At 41.0% G+C, this 22,748-nt stretch overlaps 1 protein-coding gene across 1 annotated transcript in view; it reads left to right on the forward strand.

Moving 5' to 3' along the window:
- Positions 1-22,567, forward strand: part of PDSS1 (decaprenyl diphosphate synthase subunit 1) — a 23,220-nt gene extending 653 nt beyond the window's left edge. The window contains 11 exon segments of the mRNA XM_042043023.1: positions 1-34; positions 1,612-1,676; positions 2,528-2,651; positions 3,032-3,162; positions 9,817-9,958; positions 10,995-11,106; positions 11,195-11,304; positions 17,496-17,576; positions 17,756-17,869; positions 21,290-21,370; positions 22,099-22,567. The exon segment at positions 1-34 is cut by the window's left edge and continues 9 nt beyond it. Coding sequence (XP_041898957.1) covers positions 1-34; positions 1,612-1,676; positions 2,528-2,651; positions 3,032-3,162; positions 9,817-9,958; positions 10,995-11,106; positions 11,195-11,304; positions 17,496-17,576; positions 17,756-17,869; positions 21,290-21,370; positions 22,099-22,239 — 1,135 coding nt within the window. The 3' untranslated portion in view covers positions 22,240-22,567.
- The last annotated feature ends 181 nt before the right edge of the window (positions 22,568-22,748 follow it).

Here is a 22,748-nt window from a genome sequence, read left to right on the forward strand (position 1 = left end):
CGGCCCCCGCGCCCCGCCGGCCCCCAGCGCGGCGGTGAGTGCGGCGGCGGCGGCGGGCGGGCGCGGAATGAATGGGGCGGGGGGCGCCGGGCCCGACACGGGCGGACACCGCGGGGCCGCTGCTCCTTCGGCGTTCCGCAGCCTCCCGCCCGGCAAGTGCCACGGCCTGGGGCCGGCTCCCTGCCGGGGGGTCATTCTGGGGGCAGGAGCGTGCTCGGTGCAAGGTTAAATTCCGGCTTAAGGGTTTTCCAGCAGTGGTTAGTGTGTGCGCTTCTCGGAGCCGTCCCTAGGTGGGAACGGGGGAAGCGGTTCTCAGCAGCGTGAGATTTTGATGGCGTTTGTGTGTGTTAGCGTGTGAGTGGTAATGGGGCAGTTCTCTCAGCGCCTTGGGTTGGTGCTTTTTCACGAGGGCAGGCTGCGGTTCTGACCCGCGCTGAGCTGCTCTGGCTGTCCTGAGCCTTAGGAAAGTGCTGTGGCGGATGTGTCCAGCATCCTGCAGGAGCCGCTGCTACAGGGTTAAGCAGAAGTGTAAGGGAGGGAGTCTGTGTGTGGCTGCACTGAAGGAAGAAATCAGCTATTTTTAGCAGCAGAACGCGGTGAGAGGTCCGAGAGAGCCACTTAGGAATGTCTTAGCCGTAGGGCCGGACGCTGAAGTCAGACAGCAGTGGGTTGCAGAGCTGTGGTAAGTTAGGGCTCCTCGCCTTCCTTTGTCTCTTTGCATGGCCTTGTGTAAGCACAGAGGATGGAAGAGTGCCCTTGAGCAATTACAGTGCTTTTGTTTCTCTCCCCCTGTCCAAGGAGAGGGAGGCTTTGATTCACGTATGAGGAGACGCTGAGCCACGAGGAACAGGTCTCCTTGAGCGTTTCTGAGTGAGTTTTTCCAGAGGCAGTTTGGTGAACACGTGGATTGCAGTGATTTTAGGTTGGCTCAGCCCAGCATTGGGCAGGGCTCGGTACTTCCTGGCAGCACTCCCAGGAACAGACCAAAAGCTGTACTTCCTTTCTCAGCCTATATCTGCTGGAATCATGTACCTGAGACCGTGCCTTCCCCCAGGCTCTTGGGCTCTGTCTGCAGGGAGAGATCACTGGAGAGATTGCTAGGTTTGGAAGTTGGGTTTTGGACATCTAGCAGGGAAGATGGACAGGTATAAATTATAGACAGCAAACTGAATTGAAACAGCTTCAGGGGGAAACAAGGACATGATTTTCTGTCAGTGTACTGGTTCATTGAAACAGCTCTTGTCCTTTTCTCTGTGTCTTGACTGGTGCAGTCCAGATTTATCTGCCAGGAGGGGAATGTTTGAAAATTGCACCTTGCACAAGTGAAAAGCAAGGTTTTATTGGAGCAGCTCTGGTAATTTAACTGATAAGCCTCCTGGGCTGGGCCTGCAAGGGGAGAAAGTCCAATGCTCCAGAGCAGAAGAGTCAGGTCAATGTGCCTATTGGCACTCATGTCTTACTTGGTATGGAAGGGGATTATGAGACTCCCTTTGCTGTTGGGTTGTTAAAATGGAAAAATAGAGCAATGGTGATGGATACATTTTTTTGTAGTCAAATGTTTTCTGTCAGTTTAAAGTTCTAATAAACTATCCCTGATTTTATTTCGTGCAGATGTGTCACTTTACCCAAAGAAGTTCAACTTTCTCGTTTTCAAAAATATGTAATATATTTTGGCGGTAAGTTGGAGATTTATATTGCTGTGTAGTGGGTAAAGACATAGTTACTGGGTGAACTGCATAGTCACACCTGTGAGCTGTAAACTTTGAAAATAAGGTTATTTACTCCAGTACATAGTTGGGTAATTCTGCGTAGACTGCTGCTGTGGTGCTGAGTCTGAATCTCAGTCCTCTGTCTTGGAGAGTAATGGGCAAAGCAAGAATGCTGCAAGAAAATACATACAGTTCACTTTGGAAAATGAAACACCAGAAGAAGAAGAAACTTCAAGAAACAAACAAACAAATCTCCTAAGCTTAATGCATCCAGGTGGAGTTTTCACCCTTTCCTGATGAACTTTCCTATCATCATGCTACCTGGAAGCATTGATTTAATTTATTATGTAGCTGGGTGTACAGAGGGAAAAATTTCAATTCTAAGTCAGGAATATTTTTTCAGGAGTTTACAAGAGAGGGAAGAAAGTAACAGAATACTTGTGTTTCCAGAAGTGAAGGCTCTATCTCCAAACGTAGGCTGTACTATCCATAGCATATTCAAAAGGAATACATTGAGAGCAACGTAGTGTTCTGTGTCTCAGAAGACTTCTGTGATCTCTTAAGGGCAGAGTGTGTGTGTTCATTTGCCTAATGTGCTTTGCCAGCTCCCAAAGGCTATGATCATCAATACATAGCTCTGCTGTCCTTGCACCTTACTGTCTGGCTGAAAAGAATGTTTTGATGCCTTCCTGTATTTTAGCCTTTTGGTTAAATCTTGTGTGAGGGGAGAGGGGGAGAAATGCTTTCAGATGTTTCTGTTTGGGGAATCAGGGGAACTTGACTTCTAACAAGACCGCTCTCAAAATCACTGTCACCAGGTTTCATCATACAAGTACATCCCACTTGTGCAGCTGCAGTAAGACAATTAGTGATGAAAAATACCAAGACCCTTTTCAACTTGGTAGAAAAGACTTGAAGAATCTCTATGAAGATATTAAAAAGGTAGGGGATTTTGGTGGCTGAGGATTGGTGATGATTTGGTTCTGGGATGTTGTTATGATTGTTTTTAGTAGCAACCATCAATTTGGAGGATATTTATTGAAAGAATGTTATTTATGTTTATGAACAACTGTCTGAAACTTAAACTGAAGGTAAATTTCTCATATTTTATAGAACCAGAATGCAGTTTTTTGCTCCTGATTTGCAGTGCCGGAATGCATCATTTACATTTCAGATTACTCACAGTAATTTTTAGAACAACTTCAGCTTACACTGGGTGGAGTGAACGCAGGCAATAACCTTCTACAGGCATACTGTTTTACTTGCACTAAACAGATTGACTTTGTGACTTCCATGCTGAAATGCTCTTGTGCTTTTTATAGGAATTGCTGGTCTCTGCAGCAGAACTTAAGGAAATGTGTGATTATTACTTTGATGGGAAGGGAAAGGCCTTTCGACCAATGATTGTGGTGCTAATGGCTCGGGCTTGCAACATTCACCATAATAATTCCAAGTGAGTTGGTCACTTTCAGATACACACACTTGAAAGTTATCATTCTTGTGTTTCTGAAAAATACTTTGTGAAAGTAAAGTGCTCCTCAGTAAAACCTGAATGTAAGTTCCATCTTGAAGCTGTATTTTTGTAGTTGTCAGTGCAAAAGGAACTGCTGGCTTTGTTAGATATTTCCATGTGTTAAATTGTGGACTGTACTGTGGTTGTAACTGGGGTGCATAAATAATGTTGCCGAATTACAATTCTTGTAAGGCTTTTAGTCAATTCTAGCTTCTTGTATAAATACTTTTAATTAAGTTTATATAGTTTCAAAGAGTATTGAAGGTTCTAATAAAGCATTTTTCATTTGTAACCACTCCTGTTCCTATTAAACACTGGTCACAGGTAAGAATTTTGCTGCGAGAAGGGACCTTCATAGATTTTTTTAGTAATTATGCAGAAAAGCTATTAAACAGGTGGTATGATTATATTCAAAGCTGTGAGACTTTGAAAACAGGTTTTTTTCACCCTCTAGTAGCAAGTTTCTACACCTTAATATAACATTCTAAGCTAAAGAATCTGGTGTAATCCTTATGATCTCCAAGTTACTTGTCTTTTGAAAGCAGTTTTAAGTAAGCACAACATCATGCTTGCCTGTACTCTCTATCACTCCTTAGTCTGGCTCATTGCAAACGCTTCACTCCACACGTTCCTGTCAACTGCTATGTTTGCATTTTGAGGAAAGATGTTGTTGGCTGGACTGTTCTCTGCCTTCAGCTATGCTTCCAGTCTTGCCTTATATAGGTTTTCAAATAGAAAATCTTTGGTCCCTTTCCAGAAGTGTTTCTAGACTAATTTGTCAGTCTTAAGGGATTTCTCTGAGCTCTTGCATAATTTTTTTTCTGTAGCAGTAGTTTAATGCCTTGTTGGACTTGATTACTACCTCAGAGCATGGCATGTATTTTGTTGTGTGGATGGCACCTCTCCCTGTACTGCGTCCTATGTGAATACAATTTTGAAGGAGGAAGCAAACCCAAGCTGGTACTATCCTGTCCTGTGTGTGCCAGTTCCCCTTGTTTTAGGAAAAAATTATCCAGGATTAATGAACTTTGCTCCAGCCAGATTCTCTTGTCAGTTCAGGACTGCTTCTTGTCATTGACTTACACATAGCAAAAGGAATAATACCAACTGTGAAAATCCTCAGGGATGCCTTTTGTCACTGACTTAATATTTTCATGAGTGATCTTGACATGAAGAACAGGAGCATGAGGATGGCAATTTTTGGTGGCAGAATCATTCTTGATGGTCGGCCATCTATGCTGAAATCTAAGGAAGCATAGTAAACCAAAAATCTCTGCTTGAGCTTGTAGGGTCATGAGTGTCCCATTAGGGCATAATCCCAGTGTGGTTTGCAACTACCTTCTCTATGAAAAACCTCAAAGATATCCTAGGATGCATCTACCATCCAGTTCAGCTACAGGAGTGTATATCACACTTCCTGAAATCACTGGCATGTCTGTTCCCTGTGCTCAAAATCAGTTAAGTCCAGCTAGCTTCAGGCATGGATTGCAAAGATGATCACAAAGAATGAAGACTTGTGGTCTACAAATTTACCAGGAACAGGGTGAAAGAGCTATTTAAGACAAAGCATTATGTTGCTAAGAGGAAATTTAGGAGGAGACTTTTAACAACAGGGACAGTGAGTTTTTGGAGCATCTTTCGGCTCAAAATAATGGTAAAAATAGTTTTATCTCATTCTAGTGTGTAGCATGAGAAGCTTATGAACAAAATCATGTGTGCAGTACTGAGAAGGGTGGAACTGATGTCATACAGTGTGGGAGTTGAACAGTGAATCAAGGAGGTAGCAGTAGAAAGACTGGTTTTGCCTTTATGCTCAAAGCATATTTGCTGTCTTTTGACATATGTATACGCTCATGGACATATTCTTGTCCATGTGTTGCGCTGTCTCAAAATGGTTAGGACCAGTTTTGAGACCTGCCCTATGCCAGTAAGAAAGTGCCACATACGCCTGGGGCAAGTGTTTGCTTTGCAGTAGCCAACCCTCGGCATAAGTCCTCTGATTTCTAGATGCCCGTGTCATTTGGCAGTGTTTGTACATCTGTTGCAGTTCTAATCAGCACCTCCAAAATATGTTCAGTGTTTAAAGGCCTCCTCAATAATCTGAATGTTCCTTGTACAAACCAGGCTGAGTCACTGCCTTTGTCGTGTTGCTTTTAGAATGAAATTCTGAGTGGCAAGGACAGAAATGTTTCAGCAAAGGAATGGAATGAAATCTCAGGGTATTTACCTTCCTCTCCTCTGCCCTGTGCCAATTTCTCCAAGCCTGTGATTGCAATTAAATATCCCATATGTTGATACAAGTCTTCACTGTACTGCTTGTTGGTTGGTGCATGGTGACCGATGTTTTCTGAAGGTTGGCAAGGCCATGCCAAAGGAATTTACATTTGTACTGTGGATACCCGGTTCCTGTGAGCTGATAAAATTTTATGGGCATTTTCTCCTCTTTTGCTTTTAAGCTTCTTGAAGCAGACTGTCTTAGGCCTGCTCTCTGTATACATGGACTTTAGTTTACATTGATATTGTGATTGATTCATTATTGTTCTTTCTTAAAGCAACATTGTCTCCAGGTGGCAAATAGTTCTGCCAACTTTTTTATGTTTGTGAGGAAAATTGTCTATGTAGAGAAGTAATACTGCATATTTTTAACTCTGCTGCTCTTCTACAAACCTGAGGGGAAAAATACTTGCCTTCCATTCTGCTTCTCCCAATGTTTTTTTAAGATGTTTTTCCACTTTCAAGTTGTCATTTCCCTTGAAGCATTTTATCATTCTTTTGCTCAGTTAATACTGATTCTTCTCCCAGGCTTGTTTTCCTTTGTTGGGGCTTTGGCTTCCACACATGTAATTGAAGACCAGAGTCTGTAGACTTGTAGGGTGAGCCAATATCCTGTGCTGTTCATCCCTAGCATTTTTTTAAAATTTTGCCTCTGGGGTTTGTATTGCTGTTGTTCAGTTTCTGTTTCGTCTGCTGCCATTCTCAGCTATAATATAACTTGCTGGACCCAGCATACTTTAGCCTGCTCTTTCATTTTCTTTTCTTCTTTTGTGCAATTTTTGTATAAAAGGTAATACTTTTCCTTATTTGGCTGTTAAAATAACAGGACTCAACTTAGGAAGGCTACAGGTCCTGATTTTGAGGCAATCCAGAGAAACCTTTCTCTTTACAGAGTCCCACCAGCATAGCTGAGATTTCTCAAGAGAATGCCCAGGTGGCTCTGCGTGCAGGTTAGGTGACATCATTTATGTTTAGGTGAGGTATTTACTATACCCTTAGCAGGTTGACTGTTTTTCTAGAGTGAGGTCACTTTATTGTGGTCATTATAAGGAAAATGACAGTTGTATAAAGACTTACCTGAACTATTACCAAAAAGGTAAGTGACTGAAGCCTGTTGTTTCTTTTCTCTTGAAGTTCTAAGTGTCAGAAGTCCTACCCTGAGTCTTTAAGTCCCTTGGGCCGTGGCTTTTTGCTTATTGATAGCAACTTTGCTTTGTGTGAGAGTAAGAATTGTTGTAAGTAGTTTAAGCTGAGGTCATGTGAACCCTCAATTTCACACATCCAGTGGCACTTCTTCACATACCTGTGTGCAGAATTTCACAGAATTATCACTTAGCCTGACAGGACCTAGTGTTTCTCTATTCTCCAAAGGTGTTTGCAAATAAGAGTTTTTATTTTTCTGCAACCAAAACGAGAGAGACAAATAAGAGAGGACCTCAGAATTACAGAGACAGTAGAGAAAATAATGAACACAAAAGGTTTGGGGGCAGGGGAAAGGAAAGAAATTTATCGGAATAGTGTGAGAAACAAATAAAATGACCTGGCTAAACTCGATAGAATATTTCCTAAAGGCAGGACCTGCCAGCAACCTTAGTTCCCTTTTGTTTCACTCCTCCAAACCGTTGTTGTCAGAAGCCCGTGGTGTCAGCTGCTCTGCAGTTTTCTCCCATGTTAACACATGCATTCTCTGTGCTTCCCCTAGTTTGCAGTGCCCTTCTGTGTCACAGACTCTCTGAGATGGTTGCTTCTTTCAACCACAGGGCCTTAACAGGAGAAAGATGCTTGGAAGAATGTGGCTGTAGCACAAAAATTTTGCAAGTTCTTATGCTCATTTCCTCTCCTTAAACTGGCAGTATTTGCTTACTGGCAAACACATTGCTCCATGCTCTTTGCTGGAGAGTGTAAATCCTGGTTTGTGTGGTTTTGAGTTCCCCCCTGACCATTGTCAGGTAGTTGTGGTTGGTTGTTTTTTGTTTGGTTTTGGACGGGGATATTTGGAGGGTGATATTTAGGGTTTTTTAACCGGTATGGTCAGCCTTGGTTTGTTCAGTGTTCATGAAACAAGTTCTGTAATGGAAAACATCTCAGGATACAGTAGATCTATAAAACCTTATCACTATATCAAGCAGGGGGTCCTATTGAAAAACAGAACACGATCAGTGGCATGAAATACCTGTGTAAATATACATCATCTTGGGGTGTCTTTACTTTGAGAATGACCTAAAAATGGCATCTTTCCACTTACTGGATTTGCAGGGACCCTATTATCTAATGACTTGAGTTACTGCCACTTTTTGCTTTTGTTTTGCAGGAGAGGCTGAGTGAAAAATGGCAGGGAATGAGAAGGATCCTGGAGTTTGTGTGTTTCCCCCTAAAATAGGCATGCCCTGATTTAGAATTAGTCTCACAAGATGCATGTAGGAAACTATTACAGATCTTTTTTTGCCTGCAGTGGGAAGAGCCTTGCTTGAGACTTTGTGGAAATAGTAGTTTTAAAACCCCTTCAGATTAAATTGTCATATTTGATACAATATTCTGGAAACCAGACACATAAACCATGAGCATTCCTATGCCATTTTTAGTCATTGTCAGAGATGAAATACACTATAATGCAGAACTTTTCAGAACCTGCTTTTGAAATAACTGGTTTTGTGCTGTCTTCATACTACTGAAATATTTCAGTGTGTCAGTGAGTGTTGCCATTTACTGCTGCTTCCCAGCAGGAAATGCAGTCTGCTGACATAATTATTGAAAAAGGGAAACCCCAAAAGGAGAACACTGCATGAAAGAGGCTGGAGACCTTTTCAGTTTTTTGAAGGTAAGTTTTTCCCTGCTTAGTAAGAGTAGTTTATTTTGGAAAACTATTTACACTGAACTAGCACTGGATTGAATCACTAGTCCACATTAAGACTTACCTTCAAACAACCATGGAGTTTTCCAGCTCTTATTTTCTGTTGTATAAAAGCCATATTTTCACAGCCTGTGAGGTACCCATTCATCCTGCTATTGTTCAGGATGTACAACTCCCACTGACAGCAGTGCAGAATTGTGTATAGAGGTAGGTGTCAGAACGCAGTGTTATGTCAGCAGACCGCAAGATGTTCTTTCATTTTGTGATTAATCACTACAATTTTATGGACATAGGCAGTGCAGGAAGGCTTTAAATTCCCTTCAGCTGAGCTCAAATTATCTTCTCTTTCAGTTCTTTTTCTGTTCTGCTGGAAAGTAGTGTAATTTTCTCTGTTGTCTGTATACCAGAAGTATGGTATCTATGTATCAGAAGTAGTTTTTTTCTTTGGTTGTGGGTTTTGGGTTTTTTGTGCTATTGGTTTGTGTGGGGGCGGTTTTAAATGTGGTTTTGTTACACCTGTGAGGCAAGGCTGACTGGGATAGCCATTTCTGGGATCCTGCATGTAACCCATGTTGAAAACAGAAAAAGATGAATACTGGAAGAAGACAGTGGCAGCTGGATACTAAGGGAGATGGTGTGAGCTAGCTTGGGTCTTTTATGTGCTTTTTGCCAGTCTTGTTCTCTAGATAATTGCTTCAGTGTTCTTCCATTACCTTCTTTTCACCTAGTTTAAAAAATAAAGTAGGTGTGAACTACTGAGAGTTGAATCATCCGTGTTAGATCTTCCCAAAGACTGAGTTCCAGTAAGTGTTAGGTAGTTGGTGTTTACAGTCCTAAAGTGGCTGTAGTAGAATTCTAGTTAATTCCTCAGGCTTCTGAAGAACCTCTGAGGTTTTAAGGTAATCAGATAACATAAAGGATAAGATCTGTAAGTTAATGTCTTTCAAAGGTAGAATTACAGGTTTCTGTGTCTTCTCATCTCTCCAGCTTGCTGGTTAGTAGAGTTATCCAGCCTTAGAGAGTTTGTGATGCCACATTTATAGGTAGAGCAACACAGATAAGGAAAACTTAAAACTCATCTACAAAGCTACCTGGCATTCTTTTCTCTGCTGTTTTCCAGATCTTAGTCTTGGAGCCAAGCATCCTTGATGCTGTACTATTTACTGCAGTCTGGATTTAGAGGGATTAAAGTCACTAATGCAGGAGTTTTGCAGTACTGTTAATGCAGCAGTGCAGAAACAGGCCTAATAAGGATGGACACACTCCTCTCCACTTACTGTACTAATGTGATCTTATTTTCTCTTGTCGTCCTAATTCCAGGTTTGAAAGAAGGGGGTCAGACCATGAAAAAGCTGTGACAGCTGTTTTCAGAGAAACATTTTTTGTTTGGTTTTTAATAGAGATTTTTTAGTGTGTTGCAGTGTATATAATTGATTTAATTATTTGACAGTTCTTGTTTTTTATTTTAGGGAGGTGCAAGCAAGCCAGCGCTCTGTGGCCATAATTGCTGAGATGATCCATACAGCCAGTCTAGTTCATGATGATGTTATTGATGATGCAGATTTTCGCAGAGGAAAAAGGACACTTAATCAAATCTGGGGAGAGAGGAAAGTGAGTTCGCTAATGTTTAAGACTTGCCTTTGAGCTTCAGAAGAGCACAAATACCTAGAGGTTTGTAACGTTACTATCCTTAGGTCTTGGGATATGTGAGAAAACATATGAAGAGGTGTGCACAGTTTGTGGGTGAGACAAATGTGCTTTCCTTTTCTGAACTGTTGGAAGCATTAGATAATGAATGATTAAAGTGTGTAAGTGTTGGGCCTGTTCAGCCTCGAGAAGAGACAACTGAGAGGGGCTCTCATCAGAAGTATCTGAAAACAGTGTTAAGAAGATGGATCCAGGCTCTTCTCACTGGTGTCAAGTAATAGGACAAGAGGCTGTGGACAGAAACTGATGGACAGAAAGTTCCACCTGAATACAAACAGATTGCCCGGAGAGGCTTTGGAGTCTCCCTCACTGGAGAAATTCAAGAATCACCTGGACACAATCCTGTGCCATGTGTTCTAGGATGACCCTGCTTGAGCAGGAAAGTTGGACCAGATGACCACTGTGGCCCCTTCCAACCTGACCCATTCTGTGATTATTATTGATTTTACATTCCCTATGCCGTTCTCTGCAGTGCTGTTGAAATACTTTCAACTTGTACCTCTTCCTGAACACTTACCAGTGGGAATTTTTTTTGAAAGTGGTGTTTCTTCATAGAGCATTACAAGAAAGGTCTTCACCAGAAAATGCAAGGAAGGAACTTAGGGCAATTCAGAGTTCACATGGTGTAACAGCCACAATAGAATGGACAAATAGAGAAATAATGTTCAAAAAAGCTTCATAGGCAAACACATGTTCAGGTACTGCATACAGGGAGGACAGTGCTTATACAGAAAAATATAAACAGCACTATAAGATAGGGATTCAAAACTAACTCAGATTTCAATATTTGCTTATGTGTTTTTTCTCTCTTAAAATGAGATATTTGTGCTTTATTTAGGAAAGTTAACGTGATGTGAGTAGATCTGACAAATAAAGGAAATTTTACTGTCTGTAGTAACACAGGAAAAGACTTAAGGGATCAACTTTTTGTTGTTCTTAGGCTGTTCTAGCTGGTGACTTCATCCTCTCAGCTGCTTCTGTAGCTTTAGCACGAATTGGAAATACTACTATCATCTCTGTTCTAACTCAGGTGATTGAAGATCTGGTGCGTGGTAAGATCTTTTCCTATTTTTATCTTCCAATTTGTTTGCCTAAGCAGTAAACCCACAAATAAAACCTCCCATCTGTGCAACTTTTTAGGTGAATTCCTCCAGCTGGGTTCCAAGGAAAACGAGAATGAGAGATTTGCTCACTACCTCGAGAAGACTTTTAAGAAGACAGCAAGCCTGATAGCAAACAGTTGTAAAGCAGTATGTACGTCTGTCTCTTCTGAAGTTAGCATACCATACTGTAAGCTTCACAGCTGAACTCCTAGTATTGCTGTTTGCTCTGGAGACCCTCCAAAGCAAACCCTTGAAATGGTATTCTGCCAGAATGTGAATGGATTTGACATTGTGAATTATATCACAGTTCAGCTGAGTAGCCTCCAATATTGGTTTTCACTTTTTCTTTGCGTTTTTTATTTGTACACAGATTTATTGTTATTCTTACTTGAATCAAAATAAGGTTCAAATAATCAAAACAGTAACAGTCTTTAATTTATGAAATTCTGCAACTTTGAGACAGTGGTTTTAATCTCAGTTGATAATTTTTGAGCCTATAGTTTGATTTTAAATCATCTTTGACATCTGGCTCTACTCATTAGTGTTGAGGGAGACCTTAAATGGTAACAGTGGGAGGAAACAATTCACAGAATGAGAGAGTATGCTGAGTTGGAAGGGGCCCATCAGGATCATCAAGTTCAACTCCTGGCCCTGCACAGGACACCCCAAGAGTCACACCATGTACCTGAGAGCATTGTCCAAACACTTCCTGAACTGTGTCAGGTTTAGTGCTGTGACCACTTCCCTGGGGAGCCTTTTCCAGTGCCCAGCCACCCTCTGGGTGAAAACATTTTCCTGGTATCTCTACATCACATTGTAAAAAACGAGAAGCATGTACTTCTTGATTTGTTTGGGGGTTTTGATGATCAGTTGCTTTATCCAACCTTGTCACTCGGTTCTGTTACTTGATTACAAAAAGATCCAATTCAAGAGGATGTTCCTAAAAATAGATGTTCAGTTTTAGTGCAGAAAATGGAGGTGGGTAATAATCTCAAAAAAAGGGTTTTCTCCCTAAAATCTCCCCAAAAGAGAGTTTTGGTTATTCTTTTTAGTGAAAGGCAGTATAGCTGATGGATTCTGTAGCAAGACAGAGTTCTAAGAGAATTAGACTAAAAATCTGTGCTAATGTTAATCATCTTCCTTTGTTCTCAGAGAACTGGTATGCTTGTGCAGCAGCAGTTGAAAATTGCTTATATCAAAAGGATCACATATAATGAGACACAGATTTTGGGGGAGGGAAAATATGTTTCATTCTAGTTGGAGGAAAGAAATGAAGTCTTCTGGATTGCTCATATTAATGGCAGTCTGACCCTGACAATTTTCTTTTGCAAATGTTCTTTTGTATCAGTAGGCACTTGGACTAGTAATTCTGCTACCCCAAAAAAACATACACACGTTTTTATATTCATTTTGACAGTCTGCCTAAAAGAATCTTTGAAGGTAGAAGAAATCACCTTCTCACTGCGTGGATTCTCCTTACAAATGTGTTAATTTAAGATTTTTCCTTTTTGCGACTTGCAAGAGTTAAGGATTTAAGCACTTCCCTCAGGATTGAGGCTGGTGAAGGGGATGTTTGGCTGCTTTTTTTCTAGTGGCTGGTTTGAGTTGTTCCATTGCTGAATTGCTGGAATTTTATATGCTGTAAAATTTGTGTTAGAAAGGAAGACTGAGAGAGAAGGTCTGTCTTCATGGCAAATCCTTACTTGCTGCACCCAGTACTAATGAGTTGAATATGTATGTTTCCCTCAGGTTCTTTCTGCATGGACTAGGAGAGCTCTATCGATAGCAGTTAAAAGGGATTTTTTTGTTGTTTGTTTGGGATTGGGGGGGTTTTTGTGCGTGTGGGTGTTGAGATCTTTTTGTTTAGATGGCTTTGGCTACTGAGGAAATGGAATCAGAAGGGAGTTCTGTTTTCTGTAGCAAAAATGATAGGCAGGTGTCTTGGTTTTGGAGACAAAACTTCAGGAGGAAACACTCCGGAATGAGTGTCTCCTCCGAAGGGGAAAGGGCCTCCCCTTTTCCTCCACCAGTAAGACAGGTGGGTCACAGCAAGTGAAAGTGGAAAAAACAAAACTGTTTATTAACACCAAACAAAACAGGGTAGAACAGGGGAAAAAAACCCCTCAAAATAAACAAATTCCCGGAGAGGGAACAGACACCCAGGCTCGGACCAGCCGGGGCCACCCCGCGGGCCCCCCGGACCAGCGAGGAGGGAAGGGAGGCAGTGAGGCGAGGGGAAGGAAAGGGAAAAAGAACAAGACAAAGCAACAGAACCTTTTTCCAGCTAGCCGGAACACAACAGAAACCAAAAGCACAGCGCAGCGCCCCCGGCGCGCTCCCTCCCGAGCCCCCGCGCCGTGCAAGGCCCGCTCGGGGCTCCGGCCCCGCCCCCCGGGCCCGTCCTGAAGGCGCAGCGTCCTCGGGCTTGGAGCGGACGGGCAAGGGGTAAAGCGGCTTCACAGCCCAGGACAGCAGGATCGTCAGTTCTAGCTCCAAAGGAAATTCAGTTAGGGAATCAAGAGTATTCATATCTTGTTTCCAGGGACAAAAGTAAGGAGAGATTATGGGTTTTCAAAGCAGTTCAGTTCCTGTTAATGATAGGGAAAAAACTATTTGTTGCTGTGGTTAAATAAAGTTTAAGTATTAACTGGAAAGAAGATGTCAGACAGGTGGCACCTTAGAATTCCACAGTGCTCTATGCTTTAGAGATGGAAGAGTAGAGTATTCCTGGAAAAATGTCTAAACAAGACATACACTGTAATAGATTCTGTACCATCAAAGCATTACTGCATTTAAATCAAAATCCTTTAAGGTAGGACTTGGGGACAGAACAGTCTGTTCAAGATGTTAAGAGCCATCCCAGTCTCTGGTCTATTTCTACAATAGTTCTGCATGGGGGAATGTTACCAAAGTTTCAATCAAAGTAAAAGGAAACAGTGGCAGATGTCCCAGCGTCATTGAAGCCTTAAGTTACTGCAAGGCATTATTCAGAGAAACATGAGGTGACTTCAGTTCAAGAATTCAGAAACAATAAAGCTGAAGTGGAATTTCTGTTTAGTCATCAGGCCAGCTGGAGATAGCAAAATAACTTGGGCAGTTTTTCTGCTCTTTTTAAACCCTGCTGTAATGTGAGTTCCAGAGCCTCGTACAGCTGTTTATATTTTGCACAGTATACTTTCAGTGAGGGATTAAATCATGCTTACTTTGAAGTAGATGTAAAGGTGCACTAGAGATTCTTGGTTTCTGTATTAGAAGGAAGCTTGTGCCTCCATCACCCCCTCCTCAAGAGTAGTTCCCAGGAAGGTTTGAGGAGCCCGGAGGGAGTCAACAGCATTCCCTGCAGCAGTGAAGGATGAACACGAGGAGGGTGCATTGCTGGCATTGCAGCAGCACTGCCAGGGCAGTGGCTGTGAGACCACAGGGCACAAGCTCAGAGTGGGATTTTTCTTCCTTGGAGATGCTCAGAAACCAACTGGACACAGCTTTGAGAAACCTGATCTAACTGTGAAGGAAACACTCCTTGGAGCAGAGATGACTCTCAGAGTTTCCTTCCAACCTAAACTATTCAGTGATCCTCCTGGAAAGAGGAACACTGCTCCAGTCTAGAAAAACGGTGGTGGATGAGCCAGGAATGAGAAGGCAGGAATCTGACTGCTTCTGGAGAGGAGAAAGACTGGTAAAGGGGAAGATTTTAGAGCCTGTTCCTTTCCATGGAGTCCACAAATCTAGGAGTGCAAGAACAAACATCACTTGTAGTGTTTATTTAAGCATGTTCTGGCCCAGCAGCAGGTTTTCCTCTCTGACCTACAGACTACTGGTAGAGATGTGCAAGTGCTTTCAACTCCAGCTGCCATATTGTCACATATTAAATATCAGAGCAGGATGTATCTACCCAGAGCTGATGATGCATTTTATGGATGTGAAATTCAGTAAAAAGGCAAAATTGGTTTATAGCCTCTCATATAACAGAAACAACTTTTTATTGCAAAAGGTGTGTTTGAAATAACACCAAGCAAATTATCTTGTTTTGTTGAATTCAAAGAACCTTTCTAAAGAATTTGTTCACTTGGTATTAGGAAGGATTTTTCTTCATGATTTAGTGGAGGACAGGCTTGAATTCGTCATCAACCAGTCATACCTGTTTGGGGAGCTGTAGGATGTTTTTAAAGGGGGAGCTTTATCATTTAAACACATGTCATTGCATTGACTTCGTTATCCTGATTTGTATTTGCTGTTATCCCAGGACGTTATCCCAGTACAGCTCCAGTTAAGCTCCATGTGGGAGTGACAGGCTGCCTGGCTGCAGCCTGGCCAGTGTCCAGCTGGGGGCAACAATCTGCAAGAGCAGTTTGAGAAAATCGCATCCTGGAGGAACTGCCTGGTAGATACAACCCAGTCATTGCAGGTTTATGATGTGGTCGTGGTCAGAGGGTTGCTCACTTGAGGATGACTGGCAAATCAAATCTCCTGCATTTTAAAATTTTTTTTGGTATTTTACTTGTCTATGAACAAGAAATGATACTTCAGATTGAATGAGGAAGCTGTTTACCTGGCACTTCTCTCACCCTCTGCCAGCTCTGCCACTCTGACCCTTTGCCATTAACTGAGGTTTTGTGACTGAATTCCATATTTTAATCCTCCACATGGAATGGAATGTGGCAGTAGGTAAGGATTTCATTGAAACAGGGTAGATGCAGTCCCCCTGCCATGCTGATACTATGTGATTTATATTACAGAAGCAACCAAAAGTTTGCATCGTACAGCAGTGGATGTTAGGTCTTCAGGCAAATACTGCTATTTAAGAGGCAAGCATCAAAAGGAGGATAAAAGGGCAAAATGTTCTACTTTGATAGTCCCTGGCAAAATCTATTTAAATATCTCATATTAGCAGTTCAAACTGTTTAATATCCTTCAGGATTTTATATGATTATTAGAGATAGCATTATTTTCGTGCTACAGTGTCCTCCTCTTTTAAATCAAAGTCTGGAATGTATGATGCTGTTAAGTCCTCAGTCATCCAGATTCTTCCAGGGTTTAGTTATTATCCACAGATGCAGGTTATGACTGGGAAGTGTTCTGATGCTCAGATGTGAAGTGCACTGATGTATGAAATAATGTCTCATTTTGTGCAAGTTGCATCACATTTATTAGGATATAATGTTGTTTCTTATGTCCATCTTCACGTTCACCTTCAAAGCTACTACTGGACTCACTTTTAATTTGTGCTTGGTTTTGGGGTTGGAGTTTTTTTTGATGATCCTACCTTACATAGTCTTAAAGAGGAATTTAGATAGATATATATAGAGAGAGACACACACACACACACATGTATTTTTCTATTGTGTGGTTTTCCTAGCATATATTTTTAGTCTTAAGTAAAATGTCTCTTCACTCGTTGTGTTAGTCACAGCAGATTTGTAATGCCTGCAATAAACCAGGGTGGATTTTTGTCCCATTAGTAATTGGTTTATTGAAGGTTGAAATAAATCTGAGTACTTAAATTTAACCAACCTCATTTTGCAAAATGTATAATCAGTACATAAATGCAAAAGCATAAATGCCCTTACTTTGAGGCAAGATATTAATTCTCAAACCTTAGTTATTGTCCTGTATTTTAGTTTTATGGAGTTTATTCAGCAAGATTTCAGTCTATTGAGTAGTTGATTGTACATTCAAGTAAAATATTTTGTTTGTCTCAGTTTAGTGACACCTTTGTCAGCTTGATGTGCTTTCTCCATTTGCTGTCTTTTCTTTGCCACTAGTTGTCCCTCAGTACCTTTGCCTGCAAGCTAATCAACTTATCTTCCTGAGCAAGTCAGATACAGTTAACATCACCTTAAAAATAATCTTCCTTATCTCAACTGCCCCCCCTGTACTGGGTTCAACACATCCAGTTTTGTGATCTTTTATGAGACATGTAATGTCCATTATCTGTTGTCTGACCTCCAGTTATCCCCTGGCTGATTTATGTATGTAATTAGCTTAATTAACCCATCACTGGACTGTATATGACAACTGTGCTGCATTTGAAGTGCACATTTCTTCTCTCTTTATTCTTGCATTATAATTTCTAAGCCTGATAAATATTTAACGAAGCTAATCTCTTTGCAGACTTGAATGTAGTTTCAATACTGCACTGCTGTTCAGCCTTGTTTTCTGGTAAGCTTGGCTAGTTGTGTGTCTCCATGAACAAAGATAAGCCAGAATGTGCGCAAGTCAGGCTTTTTGCCTTTCCCAGATCCCTCCTGCCTGTGCTGGCTGTGTCACACCTATGTTCAGGGGCTAAAAGTGGATGCTAACCAAAGCCTTCTATTTACTTGGTTTTTTTGTCTTTTCAGGTTTCAATTCTAGGCTGCCCTGACCCCAAAGTTCATGAGATTGCATACCAGTACGGAAAAAACGTTGGCATAGCTTTTCAGGTAGTGTTTTTGTTGAACGAAATGGAATCTAAAATCTAAACTTCTTCAAAGTGCCTTAGAAATCAGTTGGCTGCCTTAATCCTTCCTACAAATCTTGTCTTTAACAAGGATTATTCTGTATTTAGCTATAATTTTTAAAAAAGAAATTTTAAACAATCTGTATGTTCATTTTTTTCCAGCTGATAGATGACGTGCTGGATTTTACATCATGTGCCGACCATCTGGGGAAACCAACAGCAGCAGATATCAAGCTTGGATTAGCCACAGGCCCTGTCTTGTTTGCTTGTCGACAGGTAAGTCAGCAGGAAGTGGTCTCAAAATAAAAAGCGTAAACTGCTCCTCACAGGACCAGCTGAAACACATCAAATCTCCAGTGTCAGTGATGAGCAGGGCCTGGGCACATATGAAAAATCAGTACGTTCAAGATCAGATGGATTCTGTGCACACAGAAATCAGAGAAACAGAACTTCCTGCACAAGTCTACTTACTGTTAGGTTCTTGTAGGTATTCAGAGTGTTTTAGCATGTTTTCTGTAGGTTATTCCTAAGTAGCTTTTTGCTTGTGTTCTCTCCTGAGACAACTTGTTCTTCCCAGGCTTGACTGTGTATGTAGGCTTTTTTGCCTAGTTCTGGGCTTTGTATTCATCTGGGCCCAAGAATAGAAATCCCTGCCTTGCATTTAGGTGGGTACCTTTATTTACTGGATTTGATATCTTCATGTCTTTGTCCTTGAGTATTATCCAGTTACAGTCATGGGTAGCTTTCCTGTCTGAAGACTGGAGAAGAGAAAAAGGACTGTCATAAATAAAAAAAGCTTAAAATTGTTTAAGGTTTTCAGTGCCTTAAAAATTACTTGGAGGAGCAGAATGAAAACAGAAGTGTGAGCAGCATGAAAAGAACATTAAAATTGGTGCTAATCCATAAACAGGAAAGAAGCTGGTTTAATTCCTTGCTTGAGTGTCTTGTTCACCAGAGGCAAGCAGATTTGGGACTTAATAAGCAGTCCTTCTACCAGGCTTCACAGTGTGATACAAAAACTGGCACCATTAGTTCCAGCAGAGCTCTCATCTATGATCTCTCAGTGGTCTTGCTTAGAGCTTGACATGGGAAAAGTTTTAAATCATTTAAAAAAAACAACTTTGACATTTACTTCCCCCTCTTAAAGAGCCTGGGGTGGGGGGAGGTGGAGCATGCACATCTGTTTGCTTCCTTATCCTTTGGGCATTTACAAGGAGCTGTATCTCAGGAAGGACAGGGGAGCACAGAGTATCGGCCAGCTGACTGATACTGACTTTAAGGCAGATGAATGCACATTGAGAACCTTCTCCATGTCCTCAGTGTCTCCCCATGTACTCACCTGGGGGATTCACAAGCATGTTCTTGAATCATTATTTCAGAATTGTGTCATCAGCAATTGGAACCATCCAAAGAACAGTGAGACACTCAGGTAGAGAGAGAGGATGGAATTATGAAACTGGTTTTGTGTTTGGCTGATGCCATGTGCAGAGGGAAACAAGGCATGTTGCAAATACCGAATTTTGACAGAGAATGGGTGACACTGATTGTGTTGTAGGTGTTAAATATTCCAGTTTTTAAATTAAAACTATTGTTTATTCATTTGTTTAGGTTGTCTGTCTCTGACTTTGAACTTCATCTATCGTTTAATTAGCTTTACAAGATAAATTAGTTCATAATATAGAAATACAAGAAAAGAAAATCTGTCAGCCCTATTTTAAAATCTTGTTCTTTGTAGGTCACTTTTAAATGCTTTTCCTTATTTATATCTTTGATAGATGGGAAGTATACATTTTTGCATTGAAAGATAACTTGACCACCTTACAAAGTTTTCTGCGTTAACCAGAAGGCTTCTTTGCTGAAAATTTCCTGCTGTTTTCAAGAAACTGGAAAAACAGCACTACAGACTTAACTGATACATAAACAAAGCACAAGTGCTAAAAAATGTGGAGCTTCAACAGACACTTACCTGTGCTGCTACTAAAATATATTTAATATATTTGTAGCTGAATAAATTTCATTATTTGTATCCAAAATAATTATATTTTGGACTTGAAGACAGTCCAAAATACAATTATTAATTATAGGCTGTCTTTTCTCTTCAGATTAGTTTTACTGCTATCCTTTCATGTAGCTGGTACTCCTCGAGTTGTCTTCCTGACAAACATTCTTTAGTTTCTAATGTGCTCTGGATCTTCAATGACAGATGCTTTTTCTTCCTATCCTCTCCCCTCCCTCTGAAATACATCTTTGTGCATTAGAATATAAAAGAGAAAAAAATGTTTAGCTTGATATGAAACCTATTTATTCGGTATTTAAAGTTAGGTCACTCAGTAAAAAAACCACCAACCCCACCCCATTTATTTTTTTAAGGAAATTCACTAGTGTAAAAGCTACTCTTAAGCTAGTCGAGCTGAAGAATGAGGGTTTATTTTTATTACAAGCATTCCTGTGAAATGCTGATCTGTTGCCCACTAACTGTGCAGAGTTGCTAATAACAGCTCTGCCTTACAAGTTTGGGGATTTTCATGTCCTTTAGTGATTAAATATAAAAAATGATCCCATATGCATCCGATATAATTGTAAATATGAATAATGTGGAAACGGATTGCATGACACTGCAATTAAACCGTCAGTACCCGCAAAGGAAGCTAGGATCTAGAAAAAGCCATGACTTTCTTCTTTTAGATGAAGTATGAGTCACCACTGAACTTCTGAATGTATCTCCAAGACTATGTATGAGTAAAAGGAAAATGTCACAGCACTGAGGGGTGCTACATGTTTGTAGCTGAACAAGGTTGTAAAGCTGCAGTTTCGGGACCAAAGGTGTGCAAGGAAAGCAGATCATTTTTTATAAGTGTATGGCAGTAACATCATCTCTGTTTGACTAATCCTTTCAGGCAAGATGAACAAACAGCTCTTTCCCTTAAAAAGAATTCTTCTGTGGAGTAGCAGCCTTGGGTTGTGGCCTTACTTTGTTAAGCACTAGGTTTTTCTGGTTTTAGGCTGTCTGAGGAAAGAGGCTGCGTATTTAAATAAGTTATGTGAATTTCTCAAGACAACTGACTTGAGTTACGTACTTGATTTGTAAGGAATTGAGCATGCAGTGCTAACTACAAATGCTACTTGACTGAAAATAAAATACCTTATAGTTGTCATTTTTCTCTAATTTAAAAAAAATTGTGTCTATAAAATACCAGCACAGTGGAAAACCTAAGAGGATGTAACAGCCAAAGTTACCATGAGGGGGTTTTAGAAGTTGAACTGTGCAATATTGCAACAACAACCATCTTGGGTTCTTTTGTATGTGTGGGGGAAGAGGTGCTTCTTCTAGGAGTGCCAACACTAACCATCACTTGTGATAGAAGAATTTCTGATGCAGTTATATACCAGGTGGTAGCCACATCAGAAATTGCCACACTGGAGCATCTGCTTAACATGATAAAATGGCAGGTGCTGACTTCTGCTGACTTCGGGCTACAGCCAGCAGAGCCAAAGGGTTGAAGTTTTAAATGCTTGGGCTCTGCTACACTATAGTCCTGTGCAGACTACAAGTATGAACCTAAAGCTAGACCTGTAGCAACAACAGTGACTGAGGAAGAGGGCTGTACTTTGGTGTTGTTCTGACCTTAGCATGGCAGGCGGCTACATAGAAAACAACTCAAAAGCAAGTACAAACCCTTCTCCCTTTGTGCTTAGTTTCCAGAAATGAATGCTATGATAATGAGGAGATTCAGTAAGCCAGGAGATGTTGAACGGGCATGGAAGTATGTGTTGCAGGTAAGACTGATACCAAATATTGCTGCTGTCCCTGCTGCTCAGCCTGAAATTCATTGTCCCTGAAGTAAAATGTGTCAAATACCTGCTGAGTAGCATGCAATGTACAATGCCAAGTTAGAACTCCTCTGCTCTCCTACTGGTATAGTGTTCTAGCAGAAATGCTAGGTACTGAAGAGCTTTTTTTCTTTTTTTCCCCTACAGTGGCATAAAATCCACACAATAATAAGTAAAAAGCTCATGCATGAACTCAGTTCCTTCAGCTGGGGCATAGCTGTATCCAACAGCTGGTATAAGAGGCACATAATTACCAGTCAGTCTTGTAACTGCAGTGCACACCCCATACCAGTTTTAATTGACTCAGTCCTTTTAGACCAGAGTAATGGTCTGTGCAAAATTAGTACCTATTTTTCAGCATAGCATGGGGTTTTTGTGCATCTCTATTTAGGGCAGGAGGGGAAGGGCTAAACCATTATTTTCTAGTTTGTTATTAATACCAGTGCTGTTTTGTAAGTCATTTACATTTAACATGGATGAGTTTTAGTACCTTGACAGTTTGGGGAAGGTAGGTAGGCTTCCCTGATTACAGAATGAATCCTCTTCCTTTCCCTTCAGAATATAATGTGCTAGGGTACTTACTGACCTTAAAACTTGGCCCTGTGACTGGAAGAGGCAAAGGCAGGAGGAGGCTGATCAGTTCTCTGTTTCCTTTCTCTCTCTCCTTCCATCAGAGTGATGGTGTGCAGCAAACGACCTACCTCGCCCAGCGCTACTGCCACGCCGCGACGCGCGAGATCTGCAAGCTGCGGCCATCCCCCGAGAGAGAGGCCCTCGTGCACCTGACAGAAATGGTTCTCATGCGAGACAAGTGAGACAACTCCTCTTCCACTCATTCTGGCAGCTACTTACCAGACTGTGCCTAAATTTATTTCAAATGTTATTTGCTTCCAACACAAGCTACCAAAAATTATTTTTTTAAAAAAAAACCTCCCCTTTTTTTTAAGTTCTATTTTCTTTTTTTTTTAAACAAAAGTTTAGAGTGTTTTACTGCAGGAAGCAATGCAATTCAGAGCAAATCAAACTGTGCTGTACAATTGTTTTAGCGGGGGCTATTGATTGTGGGGGATGGGGAAGATGTTTACATGTTGATGCACAAAGGCCACAATGAGAATAAATATAAATCAGTGTATGAAAACTGAAGCTGTTCCAAATTTCACTTGTTTACACTAATAAACAGAGCATGTATGTACAGGGGCTGGTAAACTCCTGTGAAGAAAGATGGTTTGAATGCTTCTCTGGCTGTTTAACAACAAAAGCATCTGGAATTGTATAGAGATACTGGTTTACTGTAAAAGACTACATGTAGATTTTAATTGGTTAT

This window comes from Corvus kubaryi, unplaced genomic scaffold, assembly GCF_017639235.1.
Source record: "Corvus kubaryi isolate FWS band 111438036 unplaced genomic scaffold, C.kubaryi_AGA036_p1.0 37398, whole genome shotgun sequence".
Taxonomy (NCBI): domain Eukaryota; kingdom Metazoa; phylum Chordata; class Aves; order Passeriformes; family Corvidae; genus Corvus; species Corvus kubaryi.